The sequence below is a fragment of the Rhipicephalus microplus genome, chromosome 8 (assembly GCF_043290135.1).
Source record: "Rhipicephalus microplus isolate Deutch F79 chromosome 8, USDA_Rmic, whole genome shotgun sequence".
NCBI lineage: Eukaryota > Metazoa > Arthropoda > Arachnida > Ixodida > Ixodidae > Rhipicephalus > Rhipicephalus microplus.
Window position 1 is genome coordinate 36,468,075 of NC_134707.1, and position 20,801 is coordinate 36,488,875.

Below are 20,801 nucleotides of genomic sequence, written 5' to 3' on the forward strand. Positions count from 1 at the left end.
TGCAGCGAACATATCAATTGTGCTAGGACATATGTACCGGAATGGGGTAGGCGGTGGCTTTGCATCCCTAAGTTGAAGCTTCTTTTGACTTAAAATTGAGTAAACAGGCAAATGGTCGCTAATATGTGTCTTAAGGACACCCGAGCAAAGAGGTGCACTTGTGCTATTTGTTATAATGACGTCGATAAGTGTGCAGGATTGGGCATGAAATCGAGTGGGGTGTTTTATAACATTTTTAAATGCGTTTGATTCCATGATATTGCAAAGTTCAAGACGTTGGGGGCTGGAAGTTAGCATATCAATGTTTAGGTCACCCCCGATAGTAAGATTGTAACCATTTTCATTGACCCACGACAGGAAAGTGTCTAAAAACGTAAAAAAGTTGCACATGTTACATTTGGGGGGGCGGTATACCACAGAAAAAATACCCGAAGAACATTTTACAGTCATAATCTCGTAATCGTCAGTAACCACAGAAAAAGCCTCGAGTATTTCACACTCAAACACATCTTTGACCAGGAGCATAACACCACCACCTAATTTATCACTGCGGTTCAAGAAATACGTGGCATAGCTAGGTATACGAAGAACGTCGGATTCATGGCGATACCAGGTTTCAGTAACCATGATGACGTCAAAGGAGAACTCAAACGATTCAAGCAGTATTGCTATCTCATCTGCCTTGTTTCTGGCTGATTGCGCATTTATATGAAGGTAGGAAATGTGGTGTTTTCTACCAGATACCAATAGGCTCAACTGGTGTGGCGTTAAGCAGTCTGCAGCCATTTTCTTTTTGCCCTGTTTTTCTTCTAGCTTTTTTTGCTAAAGGATGAAGCTCAACAAATTTAAACAATCTTTTCGAGATCGCTCTCAGTAGTTATCTGAAGCACCCTCGACTTCTCATCCTTTCGCGCAAAAATTTTGCCGCCTTTCGTCCAGGCAAATCGCCATTCGGCTTCCTTCTTGCGCGCTACAGTTTGTCCCAGTAGTTTTTTTAACTGTGAGCATAGGTGTTCATTGACGTAGACAAATGTCTTTCCTGGGAAACCAATATCAGCTGTCGTTAAGCGCAACTTTTTCGCCTTTTCCAGAACTGCGTCTCGCTTAGACCGGTTGTTGAACTGCACAACAATATGAGGGCAAGATGCATCCTTAGCAGTCACGCGATGGCAAATTTCTATGTCATCTTCTTTCACTGATTCGCCGACAGCTTCACCAATCTTCTGAACGACCCTGGTCAACCGTTCACCCTCCACGAAAGGAACATTTTTCACTTCAATATTTCGGTTTCGCGAGTACTGTTCTAGGGCGGTAGTCCTACGTTCATTGTTGAGAACGACCTGCTTCAGCTGACTGCAATCAGTCTTCAGAACATCATTTTGAGCCTTTAGCTCACCGTTTTCTTTTTCAAGCCGCGAGCACAGAGCCGAAATTTCTTCAAACTGCTTATTAAAAAAGTCTAGACTTGTTTTCACATCACGTATTTCCTTACGCAGCTCTCTCTCCAGGGCAGTCCGCATTTCGCGAAACTCTTGTTTCAACTCTTTAAAATGTTTTTCCATTTCGGCTGGCGACATCAAAAAAACACTAAAAACACTATGGCAGCAGCAGCAGCAGCAGCAGAAAGCAACAGAACACTAAGGAAAGAAACAACGATAGTACTGACCTGTAAAAACAATATGCAATGGTTCAGTAGGCTGTGCGCAGATCCGCTGCTGCTGCCAAAGTGTGGTTCAGTACACCCGGAGATGCTCCGAGCTGAACAGCTATCCAGGTGGCGCTCACAGCGGGGCACAACAAAAAACACGACCACGATGATCACAGCCGTGCCCTGATATGATACGGGGCGATGCGTCGAGGCTATTTGAAAGGTCAGCAGTCACTCCCACGATGACCACCGTATTTCCCTTGACACGGGGCAGTGCACCGACGACATGCGCTGCGCGTTGAAAAAAGCACACGCAGCGATGAAAAGCGATGTCAACCTCCAAAGCAGCTGGGACGTTCCGTCAAGAACCCACAGCAACAGCAGTGAAGAACTTTAGTACCTGTAAAAACAATATGCAATGGTTCAGTAGGCTGTGCGCAGATCCGCTGCTGCTGCCAAAGTGTGGTTCAGTACACCCGGAGATGCTCCGAGCTGAACAGCTATCCAGGTGGCGCTCACAGCGGGGCACAACAAAAAACACGACCACGATGATCACAGCCGTGCCCTGATATGATACGGGGCGATGCGTCGAGGCTATTTGAAAGGTCAGCAGTCACTCCCACGATGACCACCGTATACGAGATTGCGGAGAAGATTGCTCCATTGCGGAGAAGCCGGCCAGGTTTTCCGCATTAGCCCATACCATGACCATAGACATCAGAACTTTCTACAAGCCTCCCCTCGTGCTTATTTCGATAACCGCCGTGACAGTAGTGCAGGCCTGCAAGCACAGCAACCTTATGTGCCGTTTCGTTGACCCCGCTCTCTTTCACCTGCACCTAACCCACCGCAGCAGCGCAGGTACCCCGAGGTGGCCCGGGGCAGATCCTCTAGCCCTCGTCGGAGAAACTAACAGCGGCGACTTTTGGGGCAAGGTTGTTCCCATCGAGATGCTATCACACTCCCAACAACTTCACTACGACGTGATACGACGGATGATACCACGGATCGTACGACGGACGACACTAAGGACGATACGACACCACCGACATCAACGGAAATCGTAAGCGCCAATCTAGACATTTGTATTGACGAACGCCCAGTAACAGCGCTGGTAGATTCTGGCGCGGACTTTTCTATTATCAGCTGTAAACTCGTCGACTGCCCAAAGAAAGTCAGAACAATATGGACGTGCCCGAACATAAGAACTGCAGGGCAATTGGTGACGCCGACGTGCAAATGTACCGCTCGAATTAATATTGGCAGTTCAGATTTCGTCGCTACTTTCGTAATTTTACCGGAGTGCTGCAAAGACCTGACTTTAAGCATGGGCTTCCTGCGTGAATACGGCGCCATTATCAACATTCCTGGGAGATCGGTTACGTTTTGGATGGCCCCAGGTCAAGTTTCAGATGGGCCCTGTACAGACCAGCGACGTAAACCGTTGCACGTCTTCGACGAAGACGTGACCATCCGGCCGCAGTCGAGTGCACTCGGGGCTGTGACAGGTTACACGTCGAGCATTTCTGAAAACATCGCCGAGTGAATTCCAACACTGCTATTCAGCCATGGTTTTTCTATCTCAAGAGGCGTCGTGGGCATAAAATGCAGACACATGCACGTCCTTGTTACGAACTTCAGCTCTGAACGCCGACACCTGACGAGGGGCATGGCAGTCGCGTACATGTAAGAGCTCGTCGAGATGACAGACTGCCTAACTCATGAGAAATGAGAAAAATAGTTCAGCTGATCTGCCCGCCCCCGTAACTCTGTTGATATTGGCCCAAGTTGACTGCAGGCGCAGAAGCAAAGTATCCTGCCGATTATTAACCAGGTTGAAATTTGTATCTATTCAACGTCCTGGGTCCATCAAACGCCACTGTCGAAACATCGAATTATAACGGACGACATGACCAGACCCATCAGGCAAAACCCGTACCGGGTCACTCCTCGGAAACGTGAAGCCATCGAAAACCAGGTGCGACAGATGCTTGAAGATGACGTTATTTTGCCGTCAAAAAGCCCTTGGGCTTCGCCGGTTGTATTAGTGAAGAAAAAAGACGGCACCTTACGTTTATGCGTGGATTATCGCAAGCCGAATCAGGTGACAAACAAAATCTACCCACTTCCGCGTATCGACGATTCACTCGATCGACTACGGCATGCGCGTTATTTATCGTCAATGAATGTAAGGAGTAGGTATTGGCAGATAGAAGTCGATGAAAGAGACCGGGATAAAACAGCTTTCGTGACATCTGGTGGCCTTTTTGAGTTTAGGGTACTTCCATTTGTCGTGCTCAGCACCGGCAACGTTTCAGTGGCTAATGGATACCGTACTATCAGGCCTCAAGTGACAGACGTGCTTTGTGTATTTAAATGACGCCATCGTATCTTCTGCGACATTTGACGAACACGTCAGGTGACTGCACTCAGTATTTCAAGCTATTCATTCCGCCGGACTAACACCTAAGCCAGAAAAATGCCACTTCGGCTTCGAAGAGCTTCTGTTCCTGGTGCGTCTTGTCAGCAGTGAAGGTGTGCGGCCTGACCCTCAAAAAATAGCTGCCATTACAAATTTTCCAGCGCCAACTGACAAAAAGGCGGTCAGACGGTTATTAGGAATGTGTGCGTACTACAGACGCTTCATTGAGAACTTCTCGCGCATCGCCTTGCCATTGACCTGCCAGAGAAGACGTCGCATTCGTTTAGAATGAAGAATAGCAAAATCAATCCACGAGCTGCGGCAACATCTTCAGAAGCCACCAGTTCTCGCACACTTTGATGATGACATCCCGACAACAGTACACACCACGCATCGCCAGTACAACAGTACACTGGCAATGCCGGCTTAGGAGCTGTACTCGTGCAGTGGCAGCATGGCGCTGAACGTGTGATTGCTTACGCGAGAAGAACTCTTTCACGTTCAGAACTCTGTCACTATCTCCTCAAGACGAAGGTATATAACAGCTGCATCTTGCCGGTACTTACCTACTGAGCAGAAACCTGGAGGCTTACAAAAAGGGTTCAGCTTAAATTGAGGGCAACGAGTGATGAAAAGGAAAATAGTGGTTGTAACCTCAAGAGTCAAGAAGAGAGCAGAGTGGATCAGGGAACAAACCGGGGTTAAGGATATCATAGTTGAAATCAAGAAGAAGAAACGGACACGGGCAGGGCATGTAGCGCGTAGGCAGGATAACAGCTGGTCATTAAGCATAACTGACCGGATATCCAGAGAAAGCAAGCGGGTTAGGGGGAGACAGTAACTTAGGTGGGCAGATGAGATTAGGAAGTTCGCGAGTACATAATGGCAGCAGCAAGCACAGGACCGAGTTGAGTGGCGGATCATGGGAGAGGCCTTTGTCCTGCAGTGGACGTTGTCAGGCCGATGATCAATATTAACATTGAGGTTGCGTTACGTGTACTCAGCTTACTGAAGAAACAATCAAGCTGAACAATTGTCACTTTCTTTTAGGGTCGGTAGGCTCCACAAACAGGCAATGACTCAGCGCAATTACGACGCACCTGCACAATAAATTTGTGTGCCATGACGCGTAGGAGACGCTGAGACATCGTTTAGAATCTCAGTAATGTGTTACAAACACTCAAAACGTGCTTTCGTAGGCTACGACGCACGCGCGCGAAATAGGACGCTCTCGACAGCTTCAGTATACTACACGGCCGCCGCTATGATTACCCGCCAGATCCCGAGACGTTGCCATGCCATCCGGCTCGGCCACTTCGTTCGTTCCAGTGCTCCTAGCCCCTTCTGAATGCACTAGCGGGACAGGCGGCACCGGGTCCTCGCCACCACGTCAGCACCGCTGCCAGCCCGGCCGCCCGGCCACTGGTGGGCGTTCTGTGGCCCGGCGCGACCGTCGAGATGGTGCCTCCCCTCTCTGCCTCGCCTTCAGATGGAATGCGTTGCGTACGGCAGTTTTGCATTCGAGAAATTGTGCGCATCTTCGGAGATGTTTTCCTTCCTCTGTGGGTCGCGCTCACGCGGAGACTTCGTTGGCTCCGTGCCGGCACGGACGATTGCAGGGGGCCTTATTTAGGAATCTGCGGACGTGGTTAAGGTTCATTGGCAGTGTGCGTACGCAGGGTTATCGCGGACAGCCGAATGAAATGGTAATTAACGAGTTGCGTTATGTGTGTTTTTGTACTAGCCCGCGTTATGTGAATGATAAAATAAATTGTCAAGGGTGATTGGGCGCTTATTGCACATTGTGTCTGCACTGTTAAAGGCATAAGAAGCTGCCGAAAAGTGAAGGGAGGGTAGAGATTAAAACGGCGATGCGAACAGGGTCCGATTACGCTATCGCATACTATAGTATTGACGGCGAAGCTGAACCGTCCTCCAAGCTTTCCTTTTTTTTTTGTTAATGGGGCACTGAGAAGGCGAAGTTTGCACACAGCTTCGCGCTTGAGAGCTCATGAGATCACTTAAGGTTTTTGTTCAAGGCAACCTTCACTTGAGGGACAACGCTGAGATAGAAACTGCAAAATCACTACGCACAATGTGCGTCGCGCACACAATGTGCTTTCTCTCGCGGGCCATTTCTGCGCTATCTTTTATCGCTTGCGCAGTGCATTGCTCTTTTCTGAACCGGCTCGAACGGCGATTTTCGTTAAAGGGCTTCTCAAGACCTTGTTGTTTTGCATGTATAATCAGCGCTTCGCGTAGACTGACGCGCAAGAGGTAAGTGCAGCAAGAACGGTAGCTATAGGGACAGGCAGCTCAAAGTTCTTAAGCCTAGAAAATTCAAATTACAATAAAATGGACGGCTACTCTCAACTCGACTTTTGCGCGGTCACCTCGCCCCCCCTCCCCCCCCCCCCCCATCTGATGTAGGATGGCTCCCCCAGTTTCCAAACTAACTGAAGGCTTTTACGTACAGGAAGCTTGCATGCCATAGTGCCCGTTATTTTCAACGTATTGAGGACGCTGTTGCGATGGTTACAGATATTTATCACACTCATCGTAACTCACTCATGTTCCTACTCGTTGCTACTCACACTTACAGCCCCTCACTCACCTTCGCAGTCAAGTCTACTCACACTCATTTTTATTTATTTATCACATACTGCGGACCAAGTATGGTCCATGCAGGAGAGGGCAATACAGTTCAAAATTCTTCTACATACATACACGTATGTATGAACACTCACCCACGTCATGAGTACTCACCCACGTTCGTACTTACTGCTACTCACATTCATGAGCTCTCACTCACTCCTAATCACACTCATGAATACTCACTCACATTCATACTAACGAATACTCACACTCATCAGTACTCACTCATGTTCAAACTCCTACTCACACTCATGAGTACTCACTCACGTTCATACTCTCTCCTTCTCACACTCAGAGTACTCACTCACGTTCATACTCACTCCTACTCACACTCACAAGCTCTCACTCATTCCTACTCACACTGATGAATACTAGCTCACGTTCATACTTATGGATACTCACACTGATGAGTACTCACTCACGTTGAAATTCACATCTACTCACACTCATGAGTACTCACTCACGCTCATACTCACTCATACTCCCACTCAAAATACTCACTCACGTTTATACTCACTCTTACTCACACTCACAATACTCACTCATGTTCACACTCAATTCTACTCACGCTCAGAATACTCACTCACATTCATACTCACTTATACTCACACTCAGAGTAGTCACTCACGTTCATACTCACTCCTATTCACACTCAGAATACTCATTCACGTTCATACTCACTCCTACTCACACTCATGAGCACCCACTCACGTTCATACTCACTTCTACTCACACTGAAAGTAACCATTCACGTCCGTACTCACTATTACTTATACTCATGAGTACTCACTCACGTTCTACTCACTCCTACTCATACTCATCAGTACTCACTCATACTCAAACTCACCACATTCAAATGAGTATGAATGAGTGTGAGTGAGTGTACTCATGAGTGAGTATGCTGAGCTATGCCTACAGCGGCCGAGTTCATTAAAAACACCCCTTTCATGCGGAGACACAGGTGCAGCAAAGCCACGCACGGTAAAAAGTGAACGGTTACCACCACCGCCAATCTGAAGAGGAGGAAAACCACGTTTCATCAATGTAAACACTGAAAAACAAATTCACGCGCCTAATATTACGCATGCCTCAGTATGACGTTGACAGTTATCTGAATAAACATGGCAAATAAACAGCGAATCGATAGTACCCATTTGGTTTAAAAGGTAAATATCTCCTCGCAACACCTTGCATGATATAAAAAAAATAAAACAATCAAGCGGAGTTTTGCGCACCACCTTTCATGCAGTATTCAGGATCGTCATGCACATTAAGAGCGCCGAGGATGAGTTTCGAACCCGTGGGAAGCAGCGCTGAGAAAAAAAAAACGGTGCCTTCACTGTAGAGTGGCAACAAATAAATCTTGATACGAGGTGAAAGCAGCAGCCTATTTTTCAGGAACCATTCTTGAGTAAACAAGAAAACACAGGTTTTATAGAACACGTAAGCTCAGGAGGCCGAAGCCTTTTTTACTGCCACTCCCTTAAGATCGAGCGCTCCGTTCTGTAAGACACTTCCGAAACATCTGTCTATTAGCAGTTTTTACGATTTTAGTTGTTCACATTGCATCACTGAAGAGCGCTCTCCTTCACCGGATCTTGCATTAGTCTTCGTTTAAGCGATTTAAAATTGGTAAGTCGCGGTAGGCTAATGATTACTTTCCTGGGCAAGGAATGTCGTCGGTACGTTAAGGTATGTTGGGTTTCTTAAGCGAAGAAAGCGGAAGTGTAATGCAGAAGGGAATTACTGCCCGTAGAAAGTCAAATGCGTGTCCACTAACAACCTCCCTATTCAAAGAAATTTCCATTCTGAACCTATCGAGCCGAGTTTCTATTGCGGCTTTCTGAATAAATCACGTTGTGCGGCCAGAAAACGTTTTAGTGGGATTTTAACTTCGCATAAGCAGAGTGACTGAGTGGCCCTTTCGTTGTAATTTTTGCTGGTTTTTCAGGGAGGCTGTCGGGACCATGAGCGTTTTACATGGGAGTATTTTACGAACATCGTTACTTTGTCCAGGCGTACTTTTGGGAGTAATTCCGAAGTATTATTTTATTTCTTTCCTTCGCTGCTTATATATTATCTGCTGATCATGCCACGCATTGGCTAGATCATGCAAATTTCAAAGAAACACAGTAGTCTTACACGGTATATTTCGCGCTGTGCTATAGCACAGTAAACTCAAGACTATGCTTGTATTGTCAGAATAATTGAAATAGGCGGACATGTTTTGGTGAATATCTAGCGTTTGAGATGAGTGACAAAACCCAAGTGTACAGAGCCGCGAAACAACAATGGCAGTTAAGACAAGTCACGTAAAATCAACAGCTCGAATAATTCTGTCCGAGTGATTAGGAAAAATCGCGAAAGGCAACGCCGGAAGTTTAATTGTACAGCGCATAGCGGTAAAGCTCGGGCTCGGAGATTGCTCTTATGGGTGCTAAATGTCTTTGAGGTTAATACGTTTTCAGCAAAATACTACGTTTCAGGTGTCTTCTACTTCCAGAAGTCGGCAGCACTCTGCAGGCAGGTTTGCTTGAAAGGAGAAGGAGCAGCGTTTTTTGAACGTGGCGCGCGGCTAGTTCGTCAGGCAGTGCTTCGGCTTTCATGATTGTACAGACCAGACGCACGTAATCGGCGTCATTCTCCGTCTAGCTGCGATAAGCGGCCGCACGATCGTTTTGATAAACGCTTTTTCTATCTAGTTTCTTTTTTTGTTTCTCGGCACTGTTGCTGTCTGGGGACTTCCCTACAAACGTCGATATTTTCACTGTTCCCTTGGAAGCGGCGTCACCACTCAATGCTTCTAGAAAAGGCATAATTTTCTTGCCTACATCAGCGCAGTTCACTAAAAACCCCTTTTTTATGCGGAGACACAAGTGTAGCAAAGCCACGCATGATGAAATGTGATTGGTTACCACCACCGCCAATCTCAAGCGAAATAAAATCACGTTTCGGGGATGAAAACATTGACAAACAAATCCAGGTGCCTAACGTTAAGCAAGCCTCAATATAATGTCGACAACTATGTAAATAAACATGGTAAAGAAACAGCAAATTGATAGTACTCATTTCATTTGAAACATCACTATCTCCTCGCTACACCTTGCATCATATAAAAAAATAAGACAATCGAACGGTGTTCTTCGCACCACGCTTATGGCGGTATTCAGGGTCGTCGTGCACAACAAGTGCGCCGAGGGTGAGCTTCGAACCTGTGTGAAGCAGATCAGAGGAAAAAATGAAGCCCATCACTGTAGAGTGGCAACAAATAAATCCTAATACGAAGTTAAGGCAGCAGCCTAATATTCAAGAACTGTTCTTGTGTAACACAAGAAAACACAGATTTTGTAGAGCAAGACAGCTGTTGAGGCCGAAGCTGTTTTTGATCTACCACGCCTCTAAGATAGAGCCCTCCGTTCTCTAAGACACTTCCGAAACATCCATCTCTTATACAGTTTTTACGATTTGTGATGATAACATTGTATCACTAAAGAGCACCCTCGTTTACGGATCTTGCATTAGTCTTCGTTTGCGCGATTTAAAATTGGTAAGTTGTGTTAGGCTCATGATTACTTTCCTGGGCAAAGAATGTCGTCGGTGTGTTAAGGTATGCTGGGTTTCTTAAGCGAAGAAAGCGGAAGCGTAATACAGAAAAGAATTACTGCCCGTGGGAAGTCGAAGGCATGTCCTCTAACTACCTCCCTATTAGGAGAAATTCTCATTCTAAACCTGTCAAGCCAAGTTTGCATTGCGGCTTACTGAAGAAATTGCGTGGTAAGGCCAGAAAACGTTTCAGCAGGATTTTACATCGGGCAAGTAGAGTGACTGCGTGGCTCATTCGTTTCGGATTTTTTCCTGTTTTTGAGAGAGGCTATCGGGGCCATGAGCGTTTGACTTGGGACTAGTTTACGAACATCGTTTTTATTTATTTATTTATTTATTTATTTATTTATACCTACAGCATCCTCTGGGGGCATTGTTGTAGGGTGTTTACAAATTCAAAGTACGTTTAAATCAGTGGGGACAAGTTGAATTGCATGGCACACAAAAAATAGAAAGAAATAGAAATACCTAAATCACAGCATACAATATCATTCTGTGACCACATACTCCTTTAAAAGGGAAGGAAACGCTGTGGAAGGGGCGGTCACAATGTTTTTTGGAAGACTGTTCCATTCGTGCATAGTTTTAGGAAAAAAAGTATTTGTATCCGTTGATGTTCGGCACATATATTCGCAAACTTTCAAAGGATGGTCCCGTCATGTTTAGATATAGATTGGTGGTCTTATGTATCAGTTTTTATTAATCCCAGTTTTGTCGTTTATTTGGTTGTAGAAAAACATAGCCTTATATATTTACGCCTTGAGGAGAGTAACGGCCAACCAAGTGAACTAACAGTTTCGCTAGACCTTCTGGTGAAGTTGTAGTCACCCGTCACAAACCAGGCGGCACGTTTCTGAATGCGTTCCAATGCATCAATATTTAACTTTGTGGCCGGTTCCCAGGCAGTGCAAGCATATTCTAAAATTGGGCGTACATTTGACACGTAAAGAACTTGTTTAGGAACAGAGGGGGCGGTTCTGAAATTGCGGCGTAGGAAGTTCAGCACGCGACTGGCTTTAACTGATACCATGCGAACATGATCATTTCACAATAGTGTGCTGTTGGTTACAACACCAAAAATACTTGTATTCATTTACCATCAATAATGGTATGTTTTCCATGAAGTAATTTGTCATAAAAGGCTACTTTTTCTTGGTAAACCAAACAACACAGCACTTTGACACGTTAAGCTGCATTTTCCGCGTACTGCACCATGCTATTACTGAGTCAAGGTCTTTCTGCAATTGTTCGGAATCTTGAGTGCACTTAATTTTACGATATATAAGCAGCAGTCATCTGCGTATAACCTCACTTGACTGTCCACGCATTCAGCAAGATCATTGATATAAATCAAAAAGAGAAGCGGCCCCAGGACGGAGCCTTGTGGCACTGCTGAAATGACGTCTACATGTGACGACGACGCGCTATCGATGATGGTGCATTCTTTCTTGCATGAGAGATAAACTTGTAGCCATACCATTGTGTTAGCAGATATATTGAGACGCGATAATTTCATTGAAAGGAGCGAGTGTGTAAAAGTGTCAAAAGCCTTGCTAAAGTCTACAAAAAATGCAATCAATTTGGCTACCGGAATTTAACGTTGCGGCGATGTCATGTGTAAATTCTACGAGTTGCATATCGCAGGAAAACCCTTTCCGAAAGCCGTGCTGTGTTAAACAGAAAAAATTGTTAGTCTGAAGATGCTTTGCCAAGTTCGAGTATATAATATGCTCAAGTGTGTTACAGGACACACACGTTAACGAAATCGGCCAGTAGATGCAAGTACTTGACTTGTCACCACTCTTGAAAATAGGAATTACATTTGCTTGTTTCCAGTCATCAGGTAATGCACCCTGCGATAACGAATTTCTGAACACAGCTGTAAGAAATGGGCTCATTGAAAGGGCACAGTTCTTTAAAATGATGTTGGAGAATTGATCTGGCCCTGATGCCGATTTCGAACTAAGGTTTTTTAAAAGCGATGTCAAACCTTGTTCTGAAATATCAAACTCTGTCATTTCCGATAACGTTACTGTGTTACACATTGTAGTTTGAACCAGTGACGAAACCGAAGACACACTTTGTTACGTTGTCCACGCATATTTTTGGGAATAATGCAGAAGTGTTATTTTATTTCTTTCCTTCACTCCATATATATTATCTGCTGATCAAGCCACGCATTGGCTAGATCATGCAACTATCAAAGAAACATTGTCTTACAATGGTATAATTTGCACATAGCTACAGCACAGTAAACTCAAAACAATGCTTGTGTTGTCAGAATCATCGAAATAGGCGGACGTGTTTGAGTGAGGACCTAGCATTTGAGATGAATGACAAAACCCAAGTGTACAAAGGGTTGCGAAACAAAAAGAACAGTTATGACGGATCACGTGAAATCAACAGCTCGAATAATTCTGACCGGGAGACTAACAAAAATCGAGAAACCCACCGTCGAAATTCCAAGTGTACAGCGCCAGGCGGTTAAGCTTGGGCTCCGAGCTTGCCTCTCTGGGTGTTAGGCATCTTTGAGGCTTTTAAGTTATCAGAATAAAGTGCCTCCTACTGCCAGAAGTTCGGCAGCACTCTACACGGAGGCTTGCTTGAAAGGAGAAGGAGCAGCGTTTTTTGAACGTGGCGCGTGGCCTGTTCTACCAGCAGTGCTTCGGCTCTCCTGATTGCACACAGCAGGCACTCATCATCTGCGTCATTCTCCGTCAAGCTGCGCTAAGCAGCCACACGGTCATTTTGTTAAACGCCTTTTCTAGCTATATTCTTTTTTTGTTTCTATGCACTGTTGCTGTCTGGGGACTTCCCAACAAATGTCGATTGTTTGGCTGTTTCCTTGGAAGCGGCGTGGCCACTCAATGCTTCTAGGAAAGGCATATTTTTCTTGCCTACGTTAGTGGAGGGCATTAAAAACGCCCCTTTCATGATGAGACACAAGTGCAGCAAATGTACGCATAGCAAAAAGTGAACGGTGACCACCACTGCCAATCTTAAGTGAAGGAAAACCACGTTTCAGGGATGGAAACATTGAAAAACAAATCCACGTGCCTAACGTTAAGCAAGCCTCAGTAGGACGTCGACAGTTATGTGAACAAACATGGTAAATAAAAAGCAAATTGACAGTACCCATTTAATGTAAAAGATCAATGTCTCCTCACAACACCTTGCATCATATATAAAAAAATAGGACAATCGAGCGGAGTTCTTCGCACCATGTTTATGGCTGTGTTCGGGGTTGTCATGCACAACAAGTGCGCCAAGGGTGAGTTTCAAACCCGTGTCGAGCAGCCCAGAGAAAAAAAAACCAAGCCCTTCACTGTAGAGTGGCAACAAATAAATCTTGATACGAGGTGAACGCAGCAGCCTAATATTCAGGAATCGTTATCGTGTAACACAAGAAAACACAGATTTTATAGAGCATGACAGCTCATGAGGCCGAAGCAGTTTTTGTACTCCCACTCCCCTAAGATCAAGCCCTCCGTTCTCTAAGACACTTCCGAAACGTCTATATCTTTTGCGGTTTTTACAATTTGTGATGATAACAATTAATCACTGAAGAGTTCCCTCCTTTACGGATCTTGCAATCATCTTTGCTTAAGCGATTATAAATTGGTAAGTCGCTGTAGGCTAATGATTACTTTCCTTGGCAAAAAATGTCATCGGTGTGTTAAGGTATGTTGGGTTTTTTAAGCGAAGAAAGTGGAACTGTAATGCAGAAGAGAATTACTGCCTGCGGGAAGTCGAATGCTTCTCCTCTAACAACCTCCCTATACGGAGAAATTCTCATTCTGAACCTCTCGAGCCAAGTTTCTATTGCGGATTAATGAAGAAATCTAGTGGTGCGGCCAGAAAACGTTTTAGCGGGATTTTAATTCGGGTAAGCAGAGTGACTGGGTGGCCCCTTCGTTGTAATATTTGCTGGTTTTTCAAAGAGGCTATCGGGACTATGAGCATTTTTCTTGAGAGTATTTTATGAACACCGTTACTTTGTCCAGGCGTAAATTTAGGGAGCTTAATCAGAAGTATAATTTTATTTTTTTGCTTCACTGTTAAATATTATCTCCTGATCATGCCACGCATTGGCTAGATCATACAAATTTCAGAGAAACACAGTCGTCTTACAGGGTATATATTGCACTGAGCTATAGCACAGTGAACTCAAGACAATGCTTGTGTTGTCAGAATAATCGAAATAAGCGGACATGTTGGAGTGAATACCTAACATTTGAGAAGAATGACAAAACCCAAGTGTACAAAAAGCCGCGAAACAACAAGAGCAGTTACGACGAATCACGTAAAATGAACAGCTCGAATAACTCTGACCAGGTTATTAACAAAAATCGCGAAAAGCAACGCCAAAACTCCAAGTATACAGCGCATAGTGGTTAAACATGGGCTCCGAGAATGCCTCTCTGCATGCTAGATGTCTTTGAGGTCTATAAGTTATCAGAATAAAGTGTCTTCTACTGCCAGAAGTTGGCAGCACTCTGCAGGCAGGCTTGCTTAAAAGGAAAAGGGGCAGCGTTTTTTGAACGTGGCGCGGGGCTTGTTCGTCAGACAGTGCTTCGGCTCTCCTGATTGTACAAACCAGACGCACGTAAGCTGCGTCATTCTCCGTTTAGTTGTGATAAGCGGCCGCACAAACGCTTTGATAAGCGCATTTTCTAGCTATTTTCTTATTTTATTCTCTGCACTGTTGCTGTCTGGGACTTCCCAACAAATGTCTATTCTTTTCGATGTTTTCTTGGAAGCGACGTCGCCAATTAATGCTTCTAAGAAAGGCATTTCTTTCTTGCCTACTGCGGCCGAGTTTATTAAAAACACCCCTTGACACAAGTGCAGCAAAGCCTCGCATAGTAAAAAGCGAACGGTTACCACTACCGCCAATCCGAAGAGAAGGAAAACCACGTTTCGGGGTAGCAAACGTTGGAAAACAAATCCACGAACCTTATATTACGCAAGCCTCAGTATGACTTCGACGGACATGTGAATAAACATGGTAAACTAACAGGAAATTCATAGCACCCATTTTATTTAAAAGATCAATATCTCCTCGCAACACCTTGCATCATATAAAAAAATACAATCGAGCGGAGTTCTTCGCACCATTATTAAGGTGGTATTCAGGGTCGTCGTGCACAACAAGTGTGCCGAGGATGAGTTCCAAACCCGTGTGGTGCAGCCCAGAGAAAACAATTGCCCCGAATCTACATGCTACTCTGTAAATGTCGTCGAAAGACGATAGTCTTGCGTCTGGAGAGAGTGAAGAAAACGGTTATTTGATGTTCTGCGCAATAAAATTGTTGAATGGTATTCTGCAGGCGCTGCGTTAGAGTGCATCGAGCGTGTGGCGGTAGCGAACCGGTGCATCCAGGCAGTTATCTTCGAAAACGAAGGCGTGCGGCCCGCGAAGAAAGATGCGCGCCAGTCTCGGAGGTGATAAGGTGTAGAATGCAAAGTGCAGGGCAGGTGCCACCACCTTGACGTCGTAGCAGAGTGTTGGAAACCCTTTCTTGAGCATCACGTTGAACTGTCAGCGCAGCGCGAATAAACGCTTCATTCATTAAAGTTACTTGAGTGTACCTCTTCTAGTATAAAGCCAGACATACAAAACTTCGAAGCGTTGTTATGGCGCCTCAGATTCACGCAATAATCTCTTTTTAATTGACAATCGTACAACTGTGAACGCTAAACCTTGAGCAATATTGGTGGGCGCTGCGAATGTGGTTGGCCGTTTAGTGCCGCTTGAGGTATCGTAAGGGCGGAGAAACAGACAGACAGACAGACCAAAATTTTCCGTCGAAGGGCCCAAAGAAAGACTATCGTCTTTAAAAACGTTGCCCTTCACTGTAGAGTGGCAACACTTAAATCTTGATACGAGGTGAAGGCAGCAACCTAATATTGAGAAACCGTTCTTGTGTAACAATAGAAAACACATTTTATAGAACACGACAGCTCAAAAGGCCGAATCAGCTTTTGTACTGCCACTTCCCTAAGATCTAGCTCTCCGTTCTCGAAGACACTTCCGAAACAACCATCATTCATGCGGTTTTTAAGTTTTAAGATGATAGCATTTTATCGCTAAAGAGTGCCCTCTTTAACCGGATCTTGCATTAGTCTTCGTTTAAGCGATTTAAAATGGGTAAGCCGCGGTAGGCTAATGATAACTTTCCAGAAAAGAAATGTCGTCAGTGTGTTGAGGTATGTTGGGTTGCATAAGCGAAGAAAGCGGAAGTGTAATGCAGAACAGAAATACTGTTAGCGGGTAGTCAAATGCCTGGCCTCTAAGAACCTCCCTATTCGGAGAAATTCTCATTCCGAACCTCTCGAGCCAAGTTTCTACTGCGGCTAACTGAAGAAATCGCGTGGTGCGGCCAGAATACGTTTTAGCGGCATTTTACGTTGGGTAAGCAGATTGAGTTCGTGGCCCCTTCCCTTAATTTTTGCTGGTTTGTCAGGGAGGCTATCGGGACCATGAGCGATTTATTTGGTAGTATTTTACCCACATCGTTACTTTGGCTTTCCCTTCATGCTGATGGCATCTGTGTGCAGACATCCGGTGTGACTCGACTTCAACTTCGCGTTCGACTTCAGAAGACAGCATCAGTGACGTCGCACCACCTACGCAAACAAGGGCTCTAAATCACAAGTGGATTTCACCAGAAAGCCACTGTCCGTTTACAGCATATCAATTAACGGCCAGTTGGTGTCACGCAACCGGATTAGCAGCTTCTTGGGAGTCAAAATTGACCGAAACCTGTCTTGTAACCCACACGTAAACTACGTTAAAAAGCGGCTGACCGCCATTTGGTACTTGTTCAGGTTTCATGCCGGCAAAAGTTGGGGAGTGTCTGTAGAGTCTTTGTTAGAGCTGTGCAAAGTATTATTTATTGTATTCCTGCGGTACAGTTTAACTGTTTTATCTACCACGTGCAAAACGAACCTGCGCACAATCCAAAATATCCAAGCCCAAGCGCTTAGCTTATGCCTTGGTTTACCCCGCTGCGCATCGACAGCTGAAACAATTGCCATTGCACAGGACTACTCGACCATCACGCATATCACCATTGAAACCGAGCGTACGTACCTCAGGCAACATGCAAGAAACCCTTCCCAACTTGGCAACCCTCGCTACTGTGAGGCTCTGCACTAAATTTAGTGCAATTGTCTGTGCACATCATGCGTCGTTTACGTCAGGTTTTATGCCTGCTGAGAAACTGGTGTATCCTCCGTGGGACCTGACACTTCCGCAAGTACGTCTTTGAATTGCCGTAATACAGAAAAAATCAAATTTACCTTCGTTAGCCCTAAAACAATTGAGCTTGCACCTCCTGCACGAAATGTACAATAACCACGCGCATATATACACTGATGGTTCAAACAAAGCGTGTGCTTCTGGCAGTGCGGTGGTAATTCCAGCCAGAGGAATCAGTCTGCGAATCAAGCTGTCACACGTCACTACGTCTACGGCAGCAGAATTTGCGGATTTGCGGGGGGCCTCTAGAGTACATCAAATCCCAGATACCGAGCAAGTGGGCCGCCTTTTCCGACTCGAAACCGGCCCTGCAGAGCATGCAGTCAGTCGTTTGACGAGGTTGCCATGAACAGTTAACTAACGAGGTTGTCAAGCTTCTTCACCACGTCACAGATACAGGCCACGAGGTCAATTTTCAGTGGCTACCTGGTCACTGTGGGATCAGTGGCAATGATTCCGCAGACAACGTGGCTCGCACATCGCACCAAGAGTAGGAGCACACCATTCCGATTCCTTTTTCAAGGACAGACGCTGCAAACCAACTTCGTCACCTGGCACGTAGTCTGTGTCTGCTGAAGTGGAACACCCCAAGCATAAGACATACGAGACTCTACCAAATAAACCCTCGACTAGAACTTCAACCTCCATCCGGACTTTGTCGACGTGAAGCTTCACTTCTTTGTCGCCTTTGGTTGGGGGTTGCTTACACAAAAGCATATACAACCCTCATCGGATTGACCGGCAATGCGGAATGCGACGTCTGCTGTACCGAAGAAGACATCGACCATCTGATATGCCGTTGTCCTCGATTTGCCTCTGAAATACTTAAGCTTTCGAGTGTATTGCGACAATTGGATGATCGGCCACTCTCTATGCAGATGCTACTGGAACACCGTCTTCATCTTTCGTCGGCACAAAAAGCAGTCAAAGCCATCTTGAGCTTTCTCAGGACTACAGGCCTATGTGAACACCTTTAACTTTTGTGTAGTGCAACCACTGCATACGCGTCAGCCCATTGACTGACAATCCTTTTTTTATCTCTTTCTCTTCACTTTGCTCTCTCATCTTTATCTCCCTTCCCATTCCCACAGCGTAGGGTAGCAAACCGAGCATGTGCCAGGTTAACCTCCCGGCCTTCTCTCTTGGTTTTCTTGTCCTCTAGTTACTTTGTCCAGGCGTAAATTTAGGTAGCTGAATCAGAAGTATTATTTTATTTCTTCGCTTTGCTGTTTATATGTTATCTGATTATCATACTACGCATTAGCTAGATCATGACATTTTTATGGAAACACCGCAGTCTTACATTGTATGTTTTGCGTAGAGCTGTGACACAGTAAACTCCAGACAATGCTTGTTTTGTCAGAAATAGGCGGACATGTTTGAGTGAAGACCTAGCATTTGAGATGAATGACGAAACCCAAGTGCACAAAGAGCCGCGAAGCAACAAGAACAGTTCCACGGATCACGTAAAATCAACAGCTTGAATTATTCTGTCCAGGTGATTAACGAAAATTGCGAAAGGCGATGCCGGAATTTCAGGTGTACAGCGCCAGGCGGGTAAGCTTGAGCTCCGAGATTGCCCCTCTGGGTGTTAGGCATCTTTAAGGCTTTTAAGTTATCAGAATAAAGTGTCTCCTACTGCCAGCATTCGGCAGCACACTACACGGAGGCTTGCTTGAAAGGAGAAGGAGCAGCGTTGTTTGGACGTGGCGCCTGGCCTGTTCTACCAGCAGTGCTTCGGCTCTCCTGATTGTACACAGCAGGCGCTCGTCATCTGCGTGATTCTCCGTCTAGCTGCACTAAGCAGCCGCACGATCGTTTTGTTAAACTTCTTTTCTAGCTATTTTCTTCTTTCTTGTTTCTCTGCACTGATGCTGTCTGGGGACTTCTCAACAAATGTCGGTTGTTTCGCTGTTCCTTTGGAAGCGGCGTCGTTTCCTAGAAGCACTCAATGCTTCTAGGAAAGGCATATTTTTCTTGCCTACGTTAGTGGAGGTCATTAAAAACGCCCTTTTCATGCGGAGACACAAGTGCAGCAAAGCCACGCATGATAAAAAGTGAACGGTTACCACCACCGCCAATCTCAAGCGAAGGAAAATCACGTTTCAGGGATGGAAACATTGAAAAACAAATCCACGTGCTTAACGTTACGCAAGCCTCAATATGACGTTGACGGTTATGTGAATAAACATGGTAAATAAAAAGCAAATGGATAGTATACCCATTTTATGTAAAGGATCAATATCTCCTCGCAACACCTTGCATCACATATGTAAAAAATAAGACTTTTAAGCGGAGTTTTTCGCACCACGTTTACAGCGGTATTCAGGGTCGTCGTGCACAAGTGTGCCAAGCGTGAGTTTTAAGCCTGTGTGAAGCAGCCCAGAGAAAAAATCGAAGCCTCTCACTCTAGAGTGGCAGAAATAAATCTTGATACGAGGTGAAGGCATGCAGTAGCCTGATATTCAGGAACCGTTCTTGTGTAACACAAGAAACACAGATTTTATAGAACACGACAGCTCATGAGGCCGAAGCTGTTTTTTCATTTCCTCTCCCCTAAGATCGAGCCCTCAGTTCTCAAAGACACTTCCCAAACGTCCATCTCTTATGCGGCTTTTACGATTGGAGGTGATAACATTGTATCACTAACGAGCACCCTCCTTCATCAGATCCTGCATTAGCCATCGTTTGAGCGATTCAAAATTGGTAAACCACGGTAGACTAATGATTACTTTTCTGGCCAAAGAATGTCGTGGGTGTGTTGTATTAGGTATATTGGGTTTCTTAAGCGAAGAAAGCGGAAGTGTAATGCAGAAGAGGATTACAGCCTACGGGAAGTTAAATGCTTGTCCTCTAACAACCTCCCTTTTCGGAGAAATTCTCATTCCGAACCTTTCGAACCAAGTTTCGATTGCGAATCGCTGAAGAAATTGCGTGGTGCGGCCAGAAAACTTTTTAGCGGGATTTTACTTCGGGTAAGCAGAGTGACTTCGTTGCCATTAGTTGTATATTTTACAGATTTTTCAGGGAGGCCATCGGGACGATGAGCGTTTTACATGGGAGTATTTTACAAACATCATTATTTCTCCAGGCGTAGTCTTATAGAGCTGAATTGGAAGAATTATTTTATTTCATTGCTTCGCTGTTTATATATTCTCTACTGATCATGCTACGCATTGTCTAGATCATGCAATTTTAATGGAAACAAA

The 20,801-nt window shown here is 45.2% G+C and overlaps 1 protein-coding gene across 1 annotated transcript; it reads right to left on the reverse strand.

The window, feature by feature from the left end:
• Positions 1-845: 845 nt before the first annotated feature.
• LOC119185134 (uncharacterized) lies at positions 846-1,520 on the reverse strand. The gene has a single exon (XM_037434241.1). It carries the CDS (start codon positions 1,518-1,520, stop codon positions 846-848), a length of 675 nt encoding a protein of 224 aa, XP_037290138.1.
• Between the last annotated feature and the right edge of the window lie 19,281 nt (positions 1,521-20,801).

Coding starts and splice junctions, on each gene's coding strand:
- LOC119185134 (XM_037434241.1), bottom strand. CDS start 1,520: ATGCGGACTGCCCTGGAGAGAGAGCTGCGTAAGGAAATACGTGATGTG.